General features: G+C 39.9%; 1 protein-coding gene across 1 annotated transcript in view; it reads right to left on the minus strand.

The window, feature by feature from the left end:
* AIG1 (androgen induced 1) overlaps window positions 1-20,840 on the minus strand; it is a 120,574-nt gene that overhangs the window by 67,416 nt on the left and 32,318 nt on the right. Inside the window, exons 2-3 of the mRNA XM_082047336.1 lie at window positions 17,922-18,077; window positions 9,808-9,909 (exon numbers count right to left, since the gene is read on the minus strand). Coding sequence (XP_081903462.1) covers window positions 9,808-9,909; window positions 17,922-18,077 — 258 coding nt within the window. The remainder of the gene's footprint in view (window positions 1-9,807; window positions 9,910-17,921; window positions 18,078-20,840) is intronic.

Raw genomic sequence — 20,840 nt, forward strand, 5'->3', positions numbered from 1 at the left:
CCACAAACTCTAGGGACATCGGAGGCAATGAGGGTACCAAGCTGGGCGCTCCCTGGACTTCTGCACACACTGACAATTGGAAAATGAAAATCGCTCTGCAAACAGTGATCCTGCACAGCGGTCACAGGAAACCAAACGAAGCTGAATTTCTGCATGTTGGTTTGGGATAAATGAAGGGTCACGTTTTCAATATACACTGGGTACTTTAAACTTCCCTTTCAAGCTTCTTCTCAGTGATGTACAGTACACACAATTATCACCTCCATGTTCTATGGCTCTCTCCAGCTGACTACTTTTATCACCTCTTTATTTCAGTATTTAGTTTCCTCTACTGAGCTTGCTGTCTTCTTCTCCTTAACAACCACTAAGGCTATCACTTTTTCTCTTAGCTTCTGACATGTGCACGTATTTCTCCTTCAAATTGCCTCTTATTTTTTGTCTTTCATTCCTCTGCTTCAGGAGCAAAGACCAAAATATCATCCACCTTAGACCCTATCTAAGAACACATATATTCACTTCCTAAAATGATTTGCAGCTGTACTCATTTTTAAACAACCTGCAGCCAATACAAATTTGTCTGTTAATGTAAACATCAGTAAATCTGTGTATTGGTAAAAAGATACATTTAATGGATTTTTCCTTTACAGAAAATGACAAATTCCCATTCCTTTGCGCCTTCAAATACGAAGTTCAGTAAACTGACACACATATTTCATCTTTCCCATAAATAGTTAAGAAACAAATCTATATTACATATTGTATTTACAAAAGAAGCCACAAAAATGTGCATGGCAGTGACTCAGCAAGTTGGAATTCTGCATATAGAGTTTATGGAAAGCTCAAAATAACAATAAAAAGCTAAAAGCCCCACGATACAAATAAAAATTGCTTCATGTGGGAAACAAACTTAAGGATGTGATTTGAATATTACAGCCATTTTTTCAATAAAGAAGAATTTCCTTTCTAAGTATATTTGAGGTTTCTATAGCATGCAGCATGTCCGCCTATTTTTTGAGATACTGGTAGCACTAGATTTGGTATATAACCATAGGTATTGTTATTTGAAGCAGAGCTCACTTCTGTTCTGCAGAAGAATGGACAACAATACCAACTCTAACTTTTTGCATCCACAAACCTCAAAGTAATTTGCAAAAGGCAATTTGCCTCTTCATTGTGACGGAACAGGCACATAAAATTGCTGCCCTGCCTGGTACACTCTACCACCAGAAGCAGGCACCGTGTTGTAAAGCCAGTAACAGTCAGCGCTGTTTTTCTAACCATCATTACAAAGCCCCAGGAAATGCAGACATTAGGTAATTAAGACTTAAAAAAATGCTTTCAGTCAAACACTACATAATTTCTCTCAGATTATTCAGCAAAACAGTGGCAGAACTAGGAATAAAATCGGAATTTAAAAACAGAGTTTGAAGTATTTCTCCATGGTCAGAGCTTTTCCTGCTCAGATAACTGTGGTGTCAGATGGAGGACTAACATCACCTTAGTCATCCTGACAGTCTCTCTGAGAGAAACAGAACAGAACAGAAACATCTCTGAAAGGTGATGGCTTTTCCTGAGTAGGGCACCAAGCTGGGACTTTGGTGCTTTAGGTTAATGTCCAAAGGTAGAAGAGATAACTGCAGACCTGCATGACTAACAGCAATGGCTTACACATCTGTCAAAAACATCCTTCATGCTACATCCTGAATTTGAGTCTCTTGTATTTGAAGAGGTACTAAAAATGTACACTGTTTTTACTTATTTGTATTGTATCTATGTGGGAAAGTAAAAATATGAGGATTAAACTTAACAGCAGGGCAGACATCAGGTTATGTCAAAGCTCACAGCCCACCATAAGCAAAAGTAATTCCCAAGGTCATCCCAAAATCCCTGATTTCTACCAATCACCATGTATAAAACATTAGTTCTGTGGCACTATTTCAACATATTAATCATCTGAATATGAAAAGATTTCTGCAGAAATGATGTTTGTTTCCAAATACAAAGACATGTAAAAAGACAGCAATTAACAATGAAAAAGTTACTTCTAAAAAGTGGTAATTTGTTACAAAAACAGTGTCAAAATATTTCTTTTTATTAGTGTTCCTGTAGCGACAATGATCTCAGGATTCAGGGAGAAGTAATATTTTTTTATTCCACTAACTTCAAGGGCTGGAAAAAGCATATAAGCTTTTGGGCTCAGACTCCCATCACCAGGTCTGCTGATTCTTCTGGTATTGTGTCCATGTGAAATAACCCACTTTCCAACAATGATAAATAGGTAAAAATCTGGTCACTGAGTTACTGCATGTGTCTTCAATTGAAGGAAAAGCTGTCTGCCAAACTTCAACCAAGTAGATCATAGGTCTGTGAAAAAAGAACCTAAAAGGATGGAATCCAGTTGCTATAGCTGCAGATTAAACAAATAAATGAGATACCATGGAATGCTGCAAAATATTTGTGGTGTGATTAAGCCATGTTTGCCACGTGTGTGAATACTAATAGCACAGTTTAGTAAAGTGGGTACAATATAGCACAACCCCACTTTTATCATATGTACCTTCTAATTCTTATCTGAGTAAGTGCTAATGAATGGTAACCAGTGTGTCCAAGGATACATAACACTGCATTTTACTGTAAGCATCAGGCAAAGCATAGTCCCTCAAATATGTATAGACAATAAATGCATATTAAACTACTGTACCTTAAAAAAAATAAATTGAATCCTACCCTGTGTTTGCAGGGCCTGCTGAAAAGACAAAGCTTTTTGTAGAGATCAGCTCTAGGATGGCTTGCATATGAGGTGCTTTAGAGCACACAGCCTGTAGCTGGCAGCTGACATATTAAACCTTCTTAAACATAAGCAGTCCTCTCCCCATATATTTTTTTTTCCAGTGAAACATTCTCTTTTCTTGATAAAAAATACTGTTTGAACATAGTCATCATTAATCATAATAATATGTGTCACTTACTGTTTCATTCCACTATCTGCCTATGTTCTCTGGAAAAAGAAAAAGGCAAGAAAAAACTGAAATCTATTACAACGAAAGATAAAATGTGTCTGAATCTGAGAGAGAAGTTAATATGCAATGCAACTCACACTTTACAGCTGATATGAAAAAATAAGGCACACTGAACAGGCTTGTTTTCAACAGCAGGATTGAAGTTTTGGTTGTCGAACAGTTGAGATAATGTACAGCACTGTCAATAAAAATACAGACAGAGATGCAAAGACACTAATGCTACTCCACAGATATCGCACAGATACAATTTACATGAACACAGGCCTTGTACTGTTCCATAGTCACAGGTGGTTTTAATCCTAAACATTTTACAAGCATTTGAAGCTCCTGGCATGTCACCATGCAAATATGACTTCATTACCCTGTACACCTACATCCAACAGCAACAGAAGCAATTCTCCCACAGCAGCATCAATAAGCCATCTCCTTGCTCTTGACTCCTCTAATTAATACATCTCAAGGAAGTTTTCCCAGGGAAGTAAGTGATGGAAAGATATGGTAAGAAAACATACTCTTCATTTCCTCTTTTCCTAATTTCCTTGCTTCCTCAATTTTCTCCTACCCCAGGCCCTCTTTATCACTTTGAGTTTATGTGGCTTTTTTCTTATTCACTTGCCTCATCTGTTTTAGCTGTTTTCTTTTATTTTTATTTTATGTAGGAGCTGGGAGAGCATCAGCTGACTTCTTGATTTGTCTCTTTCCTCCTGCCTGTCATTTCTTCTCATCCACCTATCTTTCCCTAACCTCTTTTTTCGTGTTGACTCCCCTCCTTTGGTAGTCACTGCTGTGACTCGGTGTTGACACTACATCCTCTCATCCTCTGTGCTAAGAGACCGAGTTACGTGACCTTGTCAACAGAAGGCGGCAAAATTTCAGAAAAATATCTCATCTGGGGATTTCAGCTCTCAGACTCTTCATTTGCAGTGCTCACGTCTGGAATAAGGCTCACATGTTCAGCTGTTAGTAAGCACTCAAAGATATTTTACAAAAGGTCCCTCATTGCTACGCGTTGGGCTTGTCTGCGCCAGGAGGCGGCTGTGTGTGTGTTTTCTCTGGGTTACTGGAAACAGCAACTCATCGGAAATGTTCAGCACCTGTGTTCAGTTAGGAAGCTGTCTTCACCTTGCTCTGATGAGTCTCCTCTAGCAGATACATAACGTTGTGAAGGCCAGCTTCCAACTTCACAAAAACTGCTGTGCTGTTACTGGATTATGTTAAGGGGTTTTCTGAATGCTCCCAGAGGACACCACTCAGATAATTCCATCTTCTTTACCCTGCAGCCTCTCTCTCAGTTTTCAGGTGCTATGCTATCACAGGTTTTGACACACCACCAGTCTTCAAGCCCTTCACATAAGTAACAGAAAATAAAAAAAATCTTTTAAGCTGCTGCTGTTTTCCTCCCTAGAGCGGGGAGATAATTGATACTACTGTATTCATGCTCCAGTGGCAGAACTAGTTAATGAGGAAAGACACCAGACAGAGCCACGGAACTGCAGCATGAACATGCAAGAAGTGTACAAATCCAACAACATTATTTTCAGGGGTTTTGCAAATATTCTGGGTCCCCAGGTGACCAACTTAAATTTCTATTCTTTCCATCATACAGATGTTTAAATAATGGCCATCTAGTAGTAGGTATTCTGTTGAAAGTTAAGTTTACAATTAAATTACAAATTTTCCCTGATGTTTATCAGAAAACTTTGCAACTTATGTTAACAGTGGGAACTTCTCCCTGGAGAACTGAAGATCTTACTCACCCCTAACATACAAAAATATTATAGCTTAAGAAGAGCACTTCAACTGGAATATCCTTGATAGCCTTAAATTGGATTTAGAAGCAAATCTAGGAAAAGGGTAAGCATCTTCTAGACATAAGCACGAAGCATTATTAAGGTGCAGTGCACAAGCAAAAATAGCCTATACACAAGATGTTGCTGTATTGGGAAAGCATCCTCAAGAAGTGTAATGCACTGCTTCAAATGAGTCATTTCTGAAAAGGATTTTTAAGGCAACACACTAGATGGAAACACTTCGCTGAGAGGAAGGACACCTCCTGATTTGTACATCAGAGTGAGCGCTATGCAGCACCTGACCCAACTAATGATGGAGAGACACGTTTGTCAAAAAACTCACCAGTTTTGGACCTTCCAACCTTTAATAGGTCAGGATACTACGAATTTTGATCTTTGCATGGCTCTTCTTTTTCTCTACTTGTCGAATCATCAAGGAAAAAACTTACCACCAGAGGAACAAGCAAGCCAAGGCCAACAGACCTAAACCAAGGCTGCCAGGAAGAACAACAATTGGAGAGATGGCCGGAGGGACTCTGTACCACCCTGTACCAGGCTCAGGCAGGCTGAGCCTGTCAGCTGAGTGACCAGCAATAAGAGAGCCAAGCTGTGAAATACGTAGAGATGTATCATTTGGAGAGGCTCCTTCCTCTCTGTAACTTGTCTGTGTCTGCAGTTTATCCCAGTTTTTGTGCATTCTCTTGAACACAAGGACAAAGGGTATGTCTTTTCTAGGAGCATCTTTGTTTCCCAAAAGCAGCATAAAAAGAACGGAGTACAAAACTGGAAGAGCTCATACAGATTGTAGTGGTACAGGACGCATAAAATAATAAGTTTTCCAACTCTGCAGAGGCAGAGCATATTCCCCCTGATCCTTCTCTGACCTCTCCTCTGGAGTTTTCGTATGAAGACAATTCTTCGTTTCTGCCCTCCAAAGCCATTAAACTCCTCAGTAAGTAATTTCTATCTCACTCTTTTACTTTCCTTGCCCCAAACAAAAGATGATTCACATTTTTAAAAAGAATTCAGGACACTGTCTGTGAAAAACAAAGAAGGACTCTCGCTGAAATGGTATGCTAGCTTGGACAGATACTGCATGCAGTCCTGCCATGTAACCTGGCTCAAAATCAGCAATGCTCCAGCTTAAATGAATTCAGTCTACAGATCTGTTTATGTGGGCATCTGTTAGAATAGGGGTAACCTCTAGTTTTATAGTCTGTGCTAATATTGAAGAGAGTGTCATTTCTGGAAACAAATGTTATCCACACATCATCCTGTCCAATCCCAACACAAAAAGGTGCATTGAATGAGCTGCTAAAAATCCTGTTATTGAGACACAGTAGCTTTAAACACCAAAGGTTAGTCTTTAATTAAAAATTCCTAACACTGATAGAGATCAGACAGATAGCCATCAGAAAATGGGAAATAATATTTCACATGGAAAATATGCCCGTGGAATTAAAAAGCTGATATGGATCCAAAATGCAGGACAGTCTCAAGAATACAAATGACATCTTTGGTGGAAGGGTCCAGTAATATGGCAACTAAAATTGCAGCCAGCAAAGATGAATTCACCTCCATAACTAATAAATACAGGAAGGGAACTTGTCACTTCATAAATAGACCAAGGCTGAGATATAGTCCTATTCTCCAACAGCTCGCTTTAGACAGGTAGTTATTTCTACTGACAGAAGCTGAACCTCAGCTACTCAGATGTGCTCCTTCACACAATAACCAGAGATGAAACCCTTGTCCTGCTGAAATCAACAGCTACCCTGCCATTGATTCCCCACGATCATTTCTCAAGTCATAGCGATAACATTGGCTATGGATGACCTGACTGACTGAGACGATGAAATCTATCAGTTATATGGCACAGTACAACTCTATTAGTGATGCCTTACACAGGTGGATAAATCTGTACGTATGAGATTCCATCTGGTACCACAAGGCACCACTTACTATAAAGATTTTTCTGTAGACAGGAATTGTATTTTCAATTATTACAGTATATATAAAATAGAAATAGAGTACTTGACACTATATATAAAATTGTTTGAGGCTTTTATCTTTGTGCACAATGATGAGCCTCTCTCTGTTTCTACAAAACTTTATAAACAATATTAAGAATGAATTGGTAATAGGATTGCATGGCTCTGAGGTTCATTCCCTTACGTTTTTCACTTCTAGAGAGGAATTTTTTTTATAATTAGGAATTTTCTGGATGTTGGAAAAGTGTTGCTATGAAGGACTGATATCTCTGAGCATTAGTAAGATGCTATTATGTATTCAGGAATTTTTTTTTTTTTAACTATAGACAACATTGTAACTGCAGAGAAGGGATGGGAAGGGGAGAAGAAGAAAAATAGGGATGAGAACTAATTATTGTAACCTAACAATGCAGAAGATGCTGCTGCCCAAACCACTTCTGCTTGGGCTAATGCACTGAACTGGACCAGCCCTTCAAACGATTTCTTCATACAGTCTTCAAGATAGTCACCTTAGAGTGCTTCTAAAGTCTGAATACACTCCAATATTTTTATATGTGCCCATATTATTACCGGAAATATGACTGCTCTAATTACAGACACATTTCATGAGTTTTCATTCCTTTTCTACATGTGGATTTTGCAGGTTGATGTTGACAGTTGAGCAAGTTGTTACAGCTGACCATAATACATCTGTCAGAAACTTTTGAAAATACCGCTTTGCAGTTAAAGTACAGAATTTTTTTTACTGTGGAAAACATATGGTTTTATATTTTCCACTTTTTGCAGGGTTTTTTTTGCGTGATAAATACACGCTTAGGGAAACTGCTGTGAAAAAAAATGGACAGAGTGTTCGCGGGTGAAGGGAACATTTGAGCTCTGATCCTTAGGGCTGCACCAGGCACTGTGGGGGGAGTTGATGGAGAAGAAGGACCTGCCAGCAATGCTGCAGTAGCAAAAGGACCCACCTCTCACTGACACATTTCACTCCGCCAAGGGTGATGAATCTCTTGTGTGAGTTTTGTCGTTCAAGGTTAGGCTCCAGCACAGCTACCCTTGTGTTCAGAAAAATTATCACTGAATGTGCACAGTTGCTGTCAAAACATGCAGGAAAAGATAGGAATAAATATTTATTCCAGTAAAAAACAATAGCCAGGGATCGCGACTTTTCTAAAACTGTATTGCCAGAGGTCCTACCCTTTCACCAAGGGGACCTCTATCATATTCTCTGAAATCTGTCATGCCAAAATTGTAACTGCTAATAAGCGAGGTGCTAGCATTCTCGGGGTAGTTTAAGAACCCCTTCAAATTATGATGGGCAATGCATCAGAATTAATTAGTATGAAAGCTGGTGAGGATAAAATGATGGCTAAAACATCAGAAAGAATTAGACTGAAAGGTAATGAAAAGCCCAACAGCCATAAACTTTCTCTGTGACAAAGCTAAAGGAACACTTGGATAAATGGAGACTGACACACAAACACTTCTTTTACATAAGACTTTCAAAATGCCTTCTACAATATTTCAGGTTGAAAAAAGAAGTCTAAGATGCTTTCACGCAATTCATTTTGGCAAACTCTATTATGTCCAAAAACCTCAAACAAAATCCCTCTTCAAGTATATCAGTAAGTATACACTTCTACAGAGCAAGACAAGCTTGAATTGCCTTTTAGTTATGGCACAGAGGAGACTTGGTGAATACACACTGCTTCACAATGTAATTTCGTGAAAAACACTATATGTTAGGCACTTTCCGTACATAGAATGTCACCTGGAAGAAATGTCATCAGAGCTGGCACTGATGTAGTGTGGGAAAAGCAATCAATGAATGTATGGCTTGGCAGTGTTGGCAAGCGTTCAGTTTGTAACCTCAAAACTCAAGGGAGGACAGTCTGAACAAATGCAGCAGGAGTCATCAGACTCATTCCTCAGCACGTAACATCACACTGTTCCCTTCAAAATGTCATAAAACGGTATAGTATCTAGCAAAGAGTGAAGCTCCTCTTGTTAGTAGTAACTCTCACACTGCTTCTTTAACACACAATTTAGGGAATAAATAAACAACAGTGCCATCTGCCCCACACCACAAAGGACCAATTTATCAAGCCCAGCAATAGTGGAGAAATCTTGATCTGCTGTGGTGATACAGTACTCACACCCTGAAGTATGATGAACAGCAGTGCTAAAGTTTGCCAAGCCTTAATATGAAACATTTTGCACAAACGCACCTAAGGAAGCAAACATGACACTTTTTAGCTCCATATACTGCTTAAACAGTAGTAAGTACCTGACAGTGAAGTGCGGCCTTATCTTTCTCTTAGCACTTAAACATATAGTTGAGAGAAAAATGTCCCACTTGACATAGCGGAGAAGGATTAAAAGGTCGGATTTCATCTCAAGAAACTACTTTTATGATTACCGATGCAGCAATTTTGAAACTGTGTTGATGCATACAGGTCCACGTTATTAAAAAATACTCAGATGCAGGTTCTGCTACACAAGTTTAGTGTACTTGAGAAGTAACTATTTATTTTTTTTTCTAAAACCACACAAGTCCAAAAAGCATAGTGAGATTTTTTGAACAAGCATTTTAACCAAAACATTTTCATCATAAATTATACTTTTGTAGAATGGTAAAGTATTATTCAGTTAAGTGTTTCTGTCATTTTAGAAAAAAAATTGTCAAAGTCAGAACTTCTGGTTTGTGGAAGAGCCTCTTTGGATTAAAACTTGTCATGACCAGGGTGACATTGCTCTGGGTAAGGTACCTTGTCACAGGAGGGAGCTGATCCCCACAACCAGCCTGGGATGTAGGAGGCACAAGTTCAAATCTCCACTGTTTCAACCTAATAGGGATTCTAATATGACTCAAGGAAGGAAAGATGTTACTCCTGCTTGCAAACCAAGTTCCTTAATCACTTCTGAGGGGACCCGTTTTAAGTGTATGCACGGTCATGCAGAGGGAAAACTTTTGTTTATGCAAGGAAGTGTTTGCATAACTTTACTCACCATTCCATGATTTAGCCAGGCTGGTATAAAATTATCGAGCACCTTTGGGTAAACCAGCTCCCTGTCATAGATATAGATGCTCCAAAACATTGTCACAACAAACTAGAAAGAAAAAAAGAAAATATAAGACATTTTAAAATAAATGCTTCTGAACAATTATCTACACATTTTAGATAGCAAAATAGGGCATTTAGTAAATGATCTATGACAGACATCAACATTATTGTTCTTTGACCCAATCCTGCTTTAATCAACAGTGTGAACCTGGATTATTCTTTGTATTGACAGGAGTTTTAACTTTTCTTCTTCTTTCTCTTTTTTTGACTTTCAGCCTGGAAAAAAATCTCACTTTTTGACTTACATGCCTGTGGCCAAATTGCAACTGAGGACTATACTTGCATAGTAGATGTGGCACATAAATGAAGTTTCACCACTAAGAGGATAGAAAACAAATGGAAAATAAAGTAAAATATCACTTGGAATTCATAGAATGTATAAATATGAAACATTATCCACTGAACAGAAGCCTATAAACACATCTTTGCACTTTTTCACGTTACCCATCAAAATTGCATTGTTTAAAAAAAATATTTAACCCTTCAACTACTCTGCACACAATTCATGGACTGGGATCCACAGAAAAGAAGTCTAGTACCCTGGTCATTTCTCAATGTAAAGCTTGACTTGGTTCTTGTCAGTGACTACTAACAAGGAAGCCAGAGAAATACTGTTATTTCCTCTAGACTGAGTGCAAGACAGATGGCTCAGATAAAGTTTGCACTAGGCTAAATTTTTGCCAAAGTGTGCACAATTTCTTTAAAGAGACCCTGATGTCTGAAAAGCAAAGGCAACACCGAACCACAAAAAGCTACAGAAATAATAATTTTAGCTTACCTTAGCTGGGGAAAGAACAAAGTAAGTAATCTTCCAATTAAAATACCATTGCATTCTTACCTTGAATTTGAGTCGCAGTTTTCTAGTAATAAAAAGCTTATTGTTTACAACAGTAAAACCGAACACCTGGGCCAGGTGCTTTTCAATGACCTTTTTCAGGAGATCTCTACACAGTAGCAGCAAGTCCAAGTTTAAAGTTTGAGAGGCAACAGATAGGACTTTCCCTGAGATCAGCAGGGAAGCGTTCAGTTGCATGCGAACCAATGTGGCCCATGATCTTACAGCTAATTTGGGGGGGGTCAGTAAAAGAAAGTGCAAGAAATATGGGGTGTGCACAGCAAGGTCAGCAAATTGCTGGTGTGTGTGATAGAGTCGGCTTAAGTTGTTTCATATGCTTCTGACTTTGGAAAGTTAAAATCGAGGTTGCAGTTTATCAATGGCACCTTGTTCTAACCACAGACGCAGACTTCGGCCAGCCAGTTAGGTAAATGACCTGAACCAGCACACTGTTCCCTCAGTGTGCATACAGTACATAGTTTCTTGGTTTCCAACACACTTGTCCATCTGTTATGATAGCTATCAGTGCCTGCTCAGAATAAGCTCGGACCATTTGACTAATGTACAGAGGCCAGGAAAAAAAATAGATTATGATGGACAGCCCAAAAAATATTGCAAGTGTAAAGTACCTCACAAGAAGTCTCTCTTCTGGGCCAGTCTTGGCACTGGCACAGCCTGGCTCTTTATGCACCTGTTGACACATACGTGCCAAGATATGAATAGCTGAACAGCAGGGAAAATGGAAGCAACGTATCCTCTTCTCTATAGGCTTCCTAGAAGTCATGTATTATCACAGTGGGTCTCTGAGAACCTGCTAAGACCAACTGGGACATAAAAAAATATTCTCAGGCATATGAAGACCAAGACTGATAATGCTTTTTTTTCAAGGAAGTCTTACAGCAAGGAAAATCACTAAGGATTAGGTTCAACCTTATTACACCAAATAGAACAAAGCTGGCATGTTTTGACCTGTGATTTTTCTGTGGAGCAGAATAAAGCAACAAACTTTGCCAAGGAGGTAAAGATCAGAAAAGAGGGGACGTGCCATCTGTCCCTTAACCAAAGTCAGCCAGTGGATGGAACGGGATCAGCCGTGCTGGTTGTGACCATCTGGAGCTACAGACGGCAAACGCTGCTTAGCAAAGCACTCTCACGAGGCAGACATACGGCAAAGGAAGTGCGCAAAACCCAAGGTGTCACAGAACTAACCTGTCCCAGAGGACGAACCGGCATGAGGCTCACGCAGCACCCTGGGGAAGATCCCTTCCAGTGTCTAAATGGTTCACCTTACCTTTCCTTACAAGTAGTTCGTTTGGATAAAACAACTATAAAAATGAACTATTGCACTATGAACTAAAATGAACTAGAAAAATCAACTAGAAAAATCAACTGTTGGGATGAAATAGAACTATAATGAGGACTTGCTACATAGCCACCTTGGCTGCTTCTGAATTTGTTAACTTCAATTAATGAGCAACTGTTGGTCTGGTACTTTTAAATCACCTCTTCTACATTTACACTTTGGTACTGGTAGACTTCTATTTGGGCTGGGCTTTGCCAAGATCACACATGGTCATGCAGTGCCAGACCATGATTCAATGAGCTGCTTCTTAACCCTGTCTATGTGAGGCTCAATCAGAATCGCAGCTCTTATGCTGCCTTCCTTGTGGTACAATTCACCACTCTTGTGGAGACACTCACGGTTCTACCCACGCATGCCAGGGTGCACAGGCTGTTTAGATGCAGCAGACACCTTTCAGGGAGCCAAATACATTTATTTTCTTTTGTTCCCAAGGCAAAATAGCACAAATGTCACCCTTCCATTTCTTCTTTAGACAAACTCGAGGCATGGAATTCAAGGAAGAAAACAGGCTCCAGCAAGCGCTTTCACACTTCTTTGCACAGGAGCCTCCTAAAACTGCCAACTTTCTGAAGACAGTGCTTACTTGGTTAAACAACATAAGCTTAAGTAACATATAAAAGGACATTTGCTACTTATCTAGGGTCATTACAGACCAAAGGGAACCTCAAATTTGCAAGCAGACCTTGGAAATGGTTTGAAAATATGTAGTGGCTTACTTCTCGTAGGCATCTGAAGGACTGCTAAACAATACACAGCAGCAGAAAAAAAAATAAGGCTGAAAACTAAACTCTGTTTTCCCACTTAAGGAGTTATTCCTTGAGCTTTTGTCCTCTGTCTCTGAAGCTTCATAGGACATGAGAAGAACATGTGGCTCTGCCAAGGGAAAAATCTTAAGTTCGGAAACAGTTGGTGATTCAAAAGGGAAAACAAGTGGCTTTATCAAAACACCACAAATGGAAGCAAAGAGAAACTAAGAGAGGAAAGCCAGTGAAAAGAATTGCATAATTTGCTGTTTTGCGTGAGCCCAACCAAGAAATGTTATGCAAACGAAGAATGAGCCCAGTGGAACATTATTTTCCTGTACTATGTGTTTTTGTTTTTGGCTGGGCTGCACAGTTCAGTTCACTCATTTCCTGGATGTCCTCACAACAAACTAAAAAAACCCCCTACCCTTTGACCTCGACAAAATTTCTTCTAAGTACAGTTAAAGGTAAGATTTCTGGCTATCTCCCAAGATATTTGTGGATGACTGTGAGTATAAATATATTGTTTATGAGCCTCTTGGAGGGTTAAAGGTATTACATACAGAAGTGTCATTAAAGGCAGGCCACAGCACAAATTGGCACAGTACTGGCTTTAGGTGGGATCTAGTGCTAGCACAGCATCACACCAACTTAATTGGAAAAGGGCCAGTGATTTCTTAATCACAGGGAGTGGGAGCTGAAAATCAGGGAAGACTCCCCTTGGAGAACAGAGCTCAGGAGGCAATCACACCACTGCTCACTCATTTTCCCATAACCAGCCACCACAGATGCGGGCAAAATCTAGAACAGAGAGATTTTGGCATGATTTAGTCAGTTATGGAAATAAAAGCATTTTGTGGTCTGGTCAAATGACAAGGTAAGTGGGAACAGGAGATGCCTGCACATCTTTTCTTGGGATAACATCATAGTTTAAGCCCAGCTGGAAACTAAGCACCACCCAATCGCTCCCTCACTTCTCCCTGGTGAGACGGGGGAGAGAATCAGAAAAGTAGAAGTGAGAAGACGCATAGGTTATGATAAAGACAGTTTAATAGTTAAAGCAAAAGCCATGCACACAAGCAAAGCAAAACAAGGGATACATTCACTCCTGCCCATAGGCAGGCAGGTGTTCAGCACCTCCAGGCAAGCTGGGCTCCGTCATGTGTAACTGTTACTTGGGAAGACAAATGTCATCACTCCATAGGTCCTTCCCCTTCCTTCTTCTCCCAGCTTCATATGCTGAGCACGACATCATTTGGTGTGGAATATCCCTTTGGTCAGTTGGGGTCAGCTGTCCCAGCTGTGTCCCCTCCCAACTTTCTGTGCACCCCGAACCTCCTCACTCATGGAGTGGTGTGAGAGGAAAAAAGGCCTTGACTCTTCGTAAGCCCTGCTCAGCAATAACTAAAACAATATCAATTTTCCTTCTTCTTCCTATTTCTATTAAACATAGCCTTAAACAACTAGAAATGCCTGGTTTCTCTCTTCTTCATCTTGTTTGGTACAAATTACAATAAACATATTGATAAAACTATACACAGTTTACACAAAACACTAAATAACCTCAGACACTCAGAAGCTTCATGATTTATGTCAAAGAAGCAGAAAATAGTCAGGATAGTCTAAAACACTGGTGTAGTCTTTGACTTTTAAGCATGTCTCACTCTTCTCTAGCAGTGTAAATTATACTGCAGCCAGTACAGATGAGAATTTACAATGAACTTCTGATTTATCTGTGCAAGTATTTTTCTTTACTGGATGCTTCCTGATCTCTTAGGCATTTGAATAGTAGCCTAGGCTTACAATAAACTGAAAAAGGGTGAGAAAGTGCTGCCCACAGACTTTTCAAGGAATAATGCTTTACAGTTCGTTGATTTCTGACTTCATTCTCTTAAGAGTCGTATAAAAAAAAAAAAACAATAGGTACACAGTTGTCATTATGTCCTTTAAAGAGGCTAATATTTATTTATTAATGCTCCTAAATAAAACAGTAGGTTGGTAATTCAGTTTTATCTGAGCCCCTGAAGATGCACAATGCATAACACAACACTGGAGAGATGTGATTTGCTGCAAAGATTTTGCAAGATTTGATTTCTTGCAAAGCCACCCAAGGAGATCATTTGCTCTGGTTCTTTCTCCTCCTTTGGAAGGTGGGAGGAAGCTGGTGGTCAGACTTCCCAGGTGGTTTAAATATAATACTTTCTTCGGAAGTACTAAAAATGAAATACTTTATTTTGTTACTTTTTTTTCACACATCATTGTTTGACTTGGGAGTGGAAACCTCTTTTCTCATCTGTTTTTCAGAACAAGTCATCTCAAGAGCTTCAGTAAGCAGGAAACATGGAAAAAATTGTGCTGAATTGCCCCTGAAAAACTACAGTTACTAGGTTTTAAAATGTTCCCCTTGTATTTGCATTATTCCCTAAACATGGCCTGTGGAAAACACGGAGTAATAAAAATAATTGAGATGTTAAGGTAACTGACAAGTACTTAAGCATGACCACTGTTGTTACATTGTAAGTCCAACAAGGATTTTATTCACATCCATCCAATTTTGATGTGAGAAGCTTGCCCTGTGTTGCTACTAGAAAGCACTGAGAAGCTCCATGGAGAGCTAGCCAGGTGGGTGAGTCTCAAAGAAAGTAAATCTGCATTTGACTTTCCTTTTTTTTTTTTTTTTTTTAGCAAGGAAGCTGTTGAGAGAATATGGGAAACAAGGGAACTTTAACTTTTCTTTTCTGCAGACACTCTGGCAGTTAATACCTTCCTTCTAACATACCAAAATTTAACTGGGTATTTTCTTACACAGAAGTAGTTCTTTAGAGAACAATGTCAGCGTTAGACATTTGCTACTTTCAGGCACGGAACATTCCCTACCTGTAATGCCAGGGAAGAAGAGCCGCAGTGGCTGGCAGTGCCTCAGGCACTGGCCAAGGCTTTGGCAAGTGGCAGCTGCAGTGTGGTGGCCACTGCTGGAGAGGCTCAGGTTTCAGGAAGGAGCTGAGACCAGTGTTAAGTTACAAAGTGCTGCTGTTTGTCTCCCGGTAGCCAGAAGAAACAACAATGAAAACAACCTTTTTAGACTTTCTTTGCAAGAAGTGACGTGACATAATATGTGGTAATTGGTTGCTTCCCCTTCCCACAGAAAGGACACTTTAGGAAATGGAGAGCACCTGTCCAATGAGCATGGCCATTTCTTACTATTTTCTGATTTTTTTCTTAAGACAGAGGTTGTTTTTGTATGAAGCCCTTAGGAAAGCAGCTAGCTCTAGGTATGCAACACATCCCTTGGGAACTGCTAACTTGAAAATGCTGCCACAATACTTCTGCAGGCAATGGCCAGCTGGGATTCCTCGCTTACTGGTGGCAAGAGAAAAAACGCCTGAAAGAAATGTGCAGAATTGCCAAGATAAAGCAAAGCTGAAAGTTCTCTAGGATCTTGAAAAGTCTGAAGGTCATGAATGCTGCAGGGGTGGAGGAGCATACAGACAACAGCAATGGCGCTAAAGCAACAGCAGGAGAGAATTGCTGAATCCTGAGTGGCAGGAGAGAGCCAAGGAAGGTGTGCTTTGATGCACGTAAAGGCTTACACTTCTAGATTGACAAAGACACTTAGAATGTTTAAATAAAGGCAAATAAGATGATTATATTCTCCTTCAATTCTACTATCAACACAGCAGGAAAAGCACCTGTTGCAAATCACATTCACAACTGCTTCTAATTCCCAATCGCCCTTAAAATACAAATGTAACATATATATGTCTGCACCTATAAAATATATATTTGCAAGTCTGTTTATTCACACATTTTTAATAGCTGTATTAGTCAACGCAGTTACTTCTACCATGGCTGGTGAATTGCAGCCTATTACCCCAACATGAATTGTGGCAGCTCCCACAAGGCAGACCAGCAAGTACAGCAAGGGAAGGCAAATAGCTGGGGTTTTCTGAAAGAAATACTTGCACGGTGTTTCATATGTGTTTTGCATCTTCTAACTTTGTGAAAGCATTCTGTATTTCTTCATGTATTGTGAAATCCCACACAAATAGTGAAATCACATTTTAATGAAGCATCTCTGAGTACATCAGTTATAAAAGACAGACTGATATGTTAACTGCTGTTAATTGACAGTAAGTGATCAGCTTTTGTGAAACTACAACTTTCGAGACCTCATACTGTTTTCTAGTAGTCCTACTATGAAAAAATAATTTCTTCTAGTGGATTTATTTTGAACTACTGTACACAGACATAAAAAAATAGAATTAAAGGTTGATCTTGAATTACAATAAAAGCAATACTTTCATTAAAGTTTCACACATTTTTTTAATGTAACCTAAACTTAGAACTAGAATGACAGAGATCATGCTTCCATGTAAAAACCCATGAAATTCTGGATTTTCAGGTGCTTTCAGTGTGTGGTGTGAGACACCTGGACACAGTCAGCACCTTTTGCCAATGAAAGTGATGTGTAATGTCCCAGTGGAGCAGCACCTGATCCAAAGAAGAGATTTCTTTTGAAAGAGACATGTAAACCACGCAATTTTCCATACCTTCTGTGTGCTTTTTTACATTACTGACAACTCCCTTTTTTCCTACCCCATTTCTTCTGTCAGCTCTGAATCTCCCATGGGATTAACAAGGAGCAACCTGGACTTTTGCTTCCCTTTTTGCCCATGACAAAATGGCTTAAGGCCTGAATTCCAGTCAGGTCATTATGGTGCAAAACATGCCACAGCCAGCACTTTCACTACTATTGAAACACACGGTGCAGAAAAAGTCCAGATTGCCACTCAAGATGCTGCTGGAACAATTCACATTTGAAATAACTTGTACAATCAAGTTCCTATTGTAAAATATTTTTTTTTGTAACGAACGAAAAATAATTTCAGCAACACCAGCACTCCCTCTACACCTGTGATAAACAAGAGAGTAGTAAAATAATCTGCCACTTTTCCCTTTCTGCAGAGTCTTTTATGTAGAGGTGGGAACAGGAAACAACCAGTAAATAACACCACTCACCCAGTTTGTAAAGACGTGCAGATTAACACAGTACTTACCACTCCAACAGGGAAAGCTAGAACAGCCATCACCCAGTCACGGAGGGAAATGAGCTTTTTCAGCTGCCTCTCTTGCTCTTGACTGTCATTTCCTTTGGTGAGAAGACTGGACAGGTCAGTCAAGACACAGATCCCGAAGAAGACAGCCTGGATAACCTGCATGGGAGGGGAACACACTCTTGAATACAGAGAAGATCATATCTTCAGCAGAGAGTGTGTTGGTCACAGGCATGCATGAGGAATATTGCCACGGAATTGACATAGGAAGCAGAAAAAAGATCGGCCCGTTAAATATAGGTACAGTTTGTTCACATAAAAGCTGCTTGTGCTTCTAGTCTGGAAGCCCTGCATACACCTTGCTTCTCATGTATCAGGGGAATCGACATGAGTGGAAGGACTGTTCAGAGGTCCCAGTCATACCTCAAACACCTGCCACCTCCAAGGACGGAACTGCAGCCTCCCCTTCCTGCTTCAATCCATAAAATTCAGCCTCAGAGCCACAACATTCGCCCCTGAGGTGGACAAGCAGTTCTGTCCCTTGTGCCCACAGCAGCACCTTAAGACCATGCCTGCCCCAGACAGTCAGGTGAAGAAGGTGCCTAAGTCTTCCTGAGAGATGTAGCACATGGCCTGGGCTCTGGCAGATCTACCACTACTTCATCTCAGGTAGCGAACTACAGAAGAAGCAACCTGCAGGAGTTCTTAAAGCTTTCTTTCCATGATGGCAGACTGTCATTTACCTGCCTTTTCCTTTGTGTGTTTACAGATTCGTGTGCAGTATTGTAAGATTATCTGTTGTATTAAATTGTTAATCACGTGAACACACTGGTTTGGTTCAGCTTCACTTGATCTTAGCTTGATCGCTGCATTTTTCTTCCTTAAGTAGCTTAGTAGAATTATAATAAGCAAGTTTGGGAACGCTCTTGCCTGAGGACCTGCGCATCCCTGCTAGCACAGTTCAGAGAAAGCACATGCAGCTTGTTTACTCCCTGAGCTGGAAGCCCAGGTCACAAACCCACGCACATCAGGTAATCTCAGGTAAAAAAATTAACAAAGGCTTGGTTCCCAAATTGCACAGTGATTCAGCAAAAAACATAAACATATGCTTAAAATACATACTACATGTTTTTCAAAGCAAGCATAAAGTACTAGTTTAGAAGTCTTATTTGTAAATCTTAGTGTTCCTCTGATTAGGAGTGTCTGACTAAGCACCAGACCATCCAACGGAAGAATAGTACATGTCCAGATTTTCCAAAATACGACTCATTATGTGCATATATCTTTGCAGCATTTGCACTATAATAAGTAATGTAAAAAAACACCTTAGGCTAGGGGACGCTGGTTGGAAGGAAGGCAGGCAGGAAGGGCCAAGCAGATGTTGGCTACTAGAAATCCAGAGATGTGTAATGGTTGGATGGATTAAAGTATATTCCCTTCCTCAGCAATCCTTATATGACCCAAACACTTGTAAATTGTGGCTGTAAATCTGTGAACGACAGACATTCAAATGGCCCCTGGATCTGCCTGCAATTCTTCTGCCATTCCTCTCCCCTCTCCAGGCTGTAGCTACATATAATATGCTTGATAAATAGATGAAGCAACATTACAAAACATTCCCTGAAGCCAAGAAATGTGACAGACTACTAGACTACAAGAGCCGTATATTGTGCTAGAAAAAAGGTACTGCTCCTTCAAATGACTGCCTGGAAAAGTTACCATCTTCTACATAACTTCTGAAAAACATTTATGTAAAAGTTGGGGCTCCTTGGAGCTACATAACCACACAAGCTCCTAAAGCACTTTTTCATATTACTTATTTGAAACAATCTTCCCATACTCAGTTCTGTTTTTCACCAAACAGATGGCCTGTTTGGAGAGAAAGACTAGAAGAACTAATTATGCATTTGCTTGACTTCAGAGGAGATATGATACCATTCACTATTCACTCAAGAGTGTGAATGCCAAAGAAGGAAAGATTGGAGACACGACTGGAAAAAGTATACCTAACAGTAATGAGATCAATCTGGGTGTTAAAAAGTTTAGGCTGAGTACCAGGAAATATTTCCTAACAGTGAGCACTGTCAAACCATGAAATGGTTTCTCAGAGGAAGTGGTGGAAGCCTCATGGCTTGAGTCACTCAAACCAACATTGGACAAAACATTTAATAATGTACTGCAGGGAACAGTATTACGCTGGCAGGGCTTGGATGAGTGACTAATGGATTGTTTGCAGCTCTAACTATGATTCCCTGAAATGGTCTCTCTCCAGAGAAACACAGCCTCAAACAATCACACACCCGCTTTCTAAGGGAATTGAGATTGTACATCCACTAATCAATCACGAACCGAATTGCTTCTCTCCCCATTATCCTGTTATGAACACACCACTTCAAGGGAAAATATGATATCATCGGGAATAACTGAAGACTCCTAAAGGGGAAGTAAGTACTCAACGATTCTAGAGAGTAGGTATGAAGTAAACTATTCTACAAAAAGATTAACAAATGAAAATACATACAGGAAAGAGAAACTTACATATTTATTGAGAACATTCAGAACCAATGAATAAAATCATACAGTGTTCAAGGAGGCAGCGTTTCAGCTTATTCATACAAATAATGTACATACATTCGCTCTAGTAGTTCCTTTACTTTCCAGAATGTGCAAGAAAACTCTGACACCTACCAACATCTGGGATCAGACTGAGGACCTCCAGAGCTGCATGAGTCTCAGCAGCATAAACTGAACAGCTGAAATCAGTAACAACTTACCATCTTTGTGGGTCTGTCATAGGAAAAGCATAGCATGAAGCTACTGGTGGTTTGTGGTATTAAATGAACTTTTAAAGTCCATGGTCCTCAGTGTCAGTGTTGCCTAGCAGATGCAAAAGGTTCACAGCAAGGGAGTAGAAACTCCCTC

Source organism: Streptopelia decaocto (genome assembly GCF_964273445.1).
Source record: "Streptopelia decaocto genome assembly, chromosome: 3".
Lineage (NCBI taxonomy): Eukaryota > Metazoa > Chordata > Aves > Columbiformes > Columbidae > Streptopelia > Streptopelia decaocto.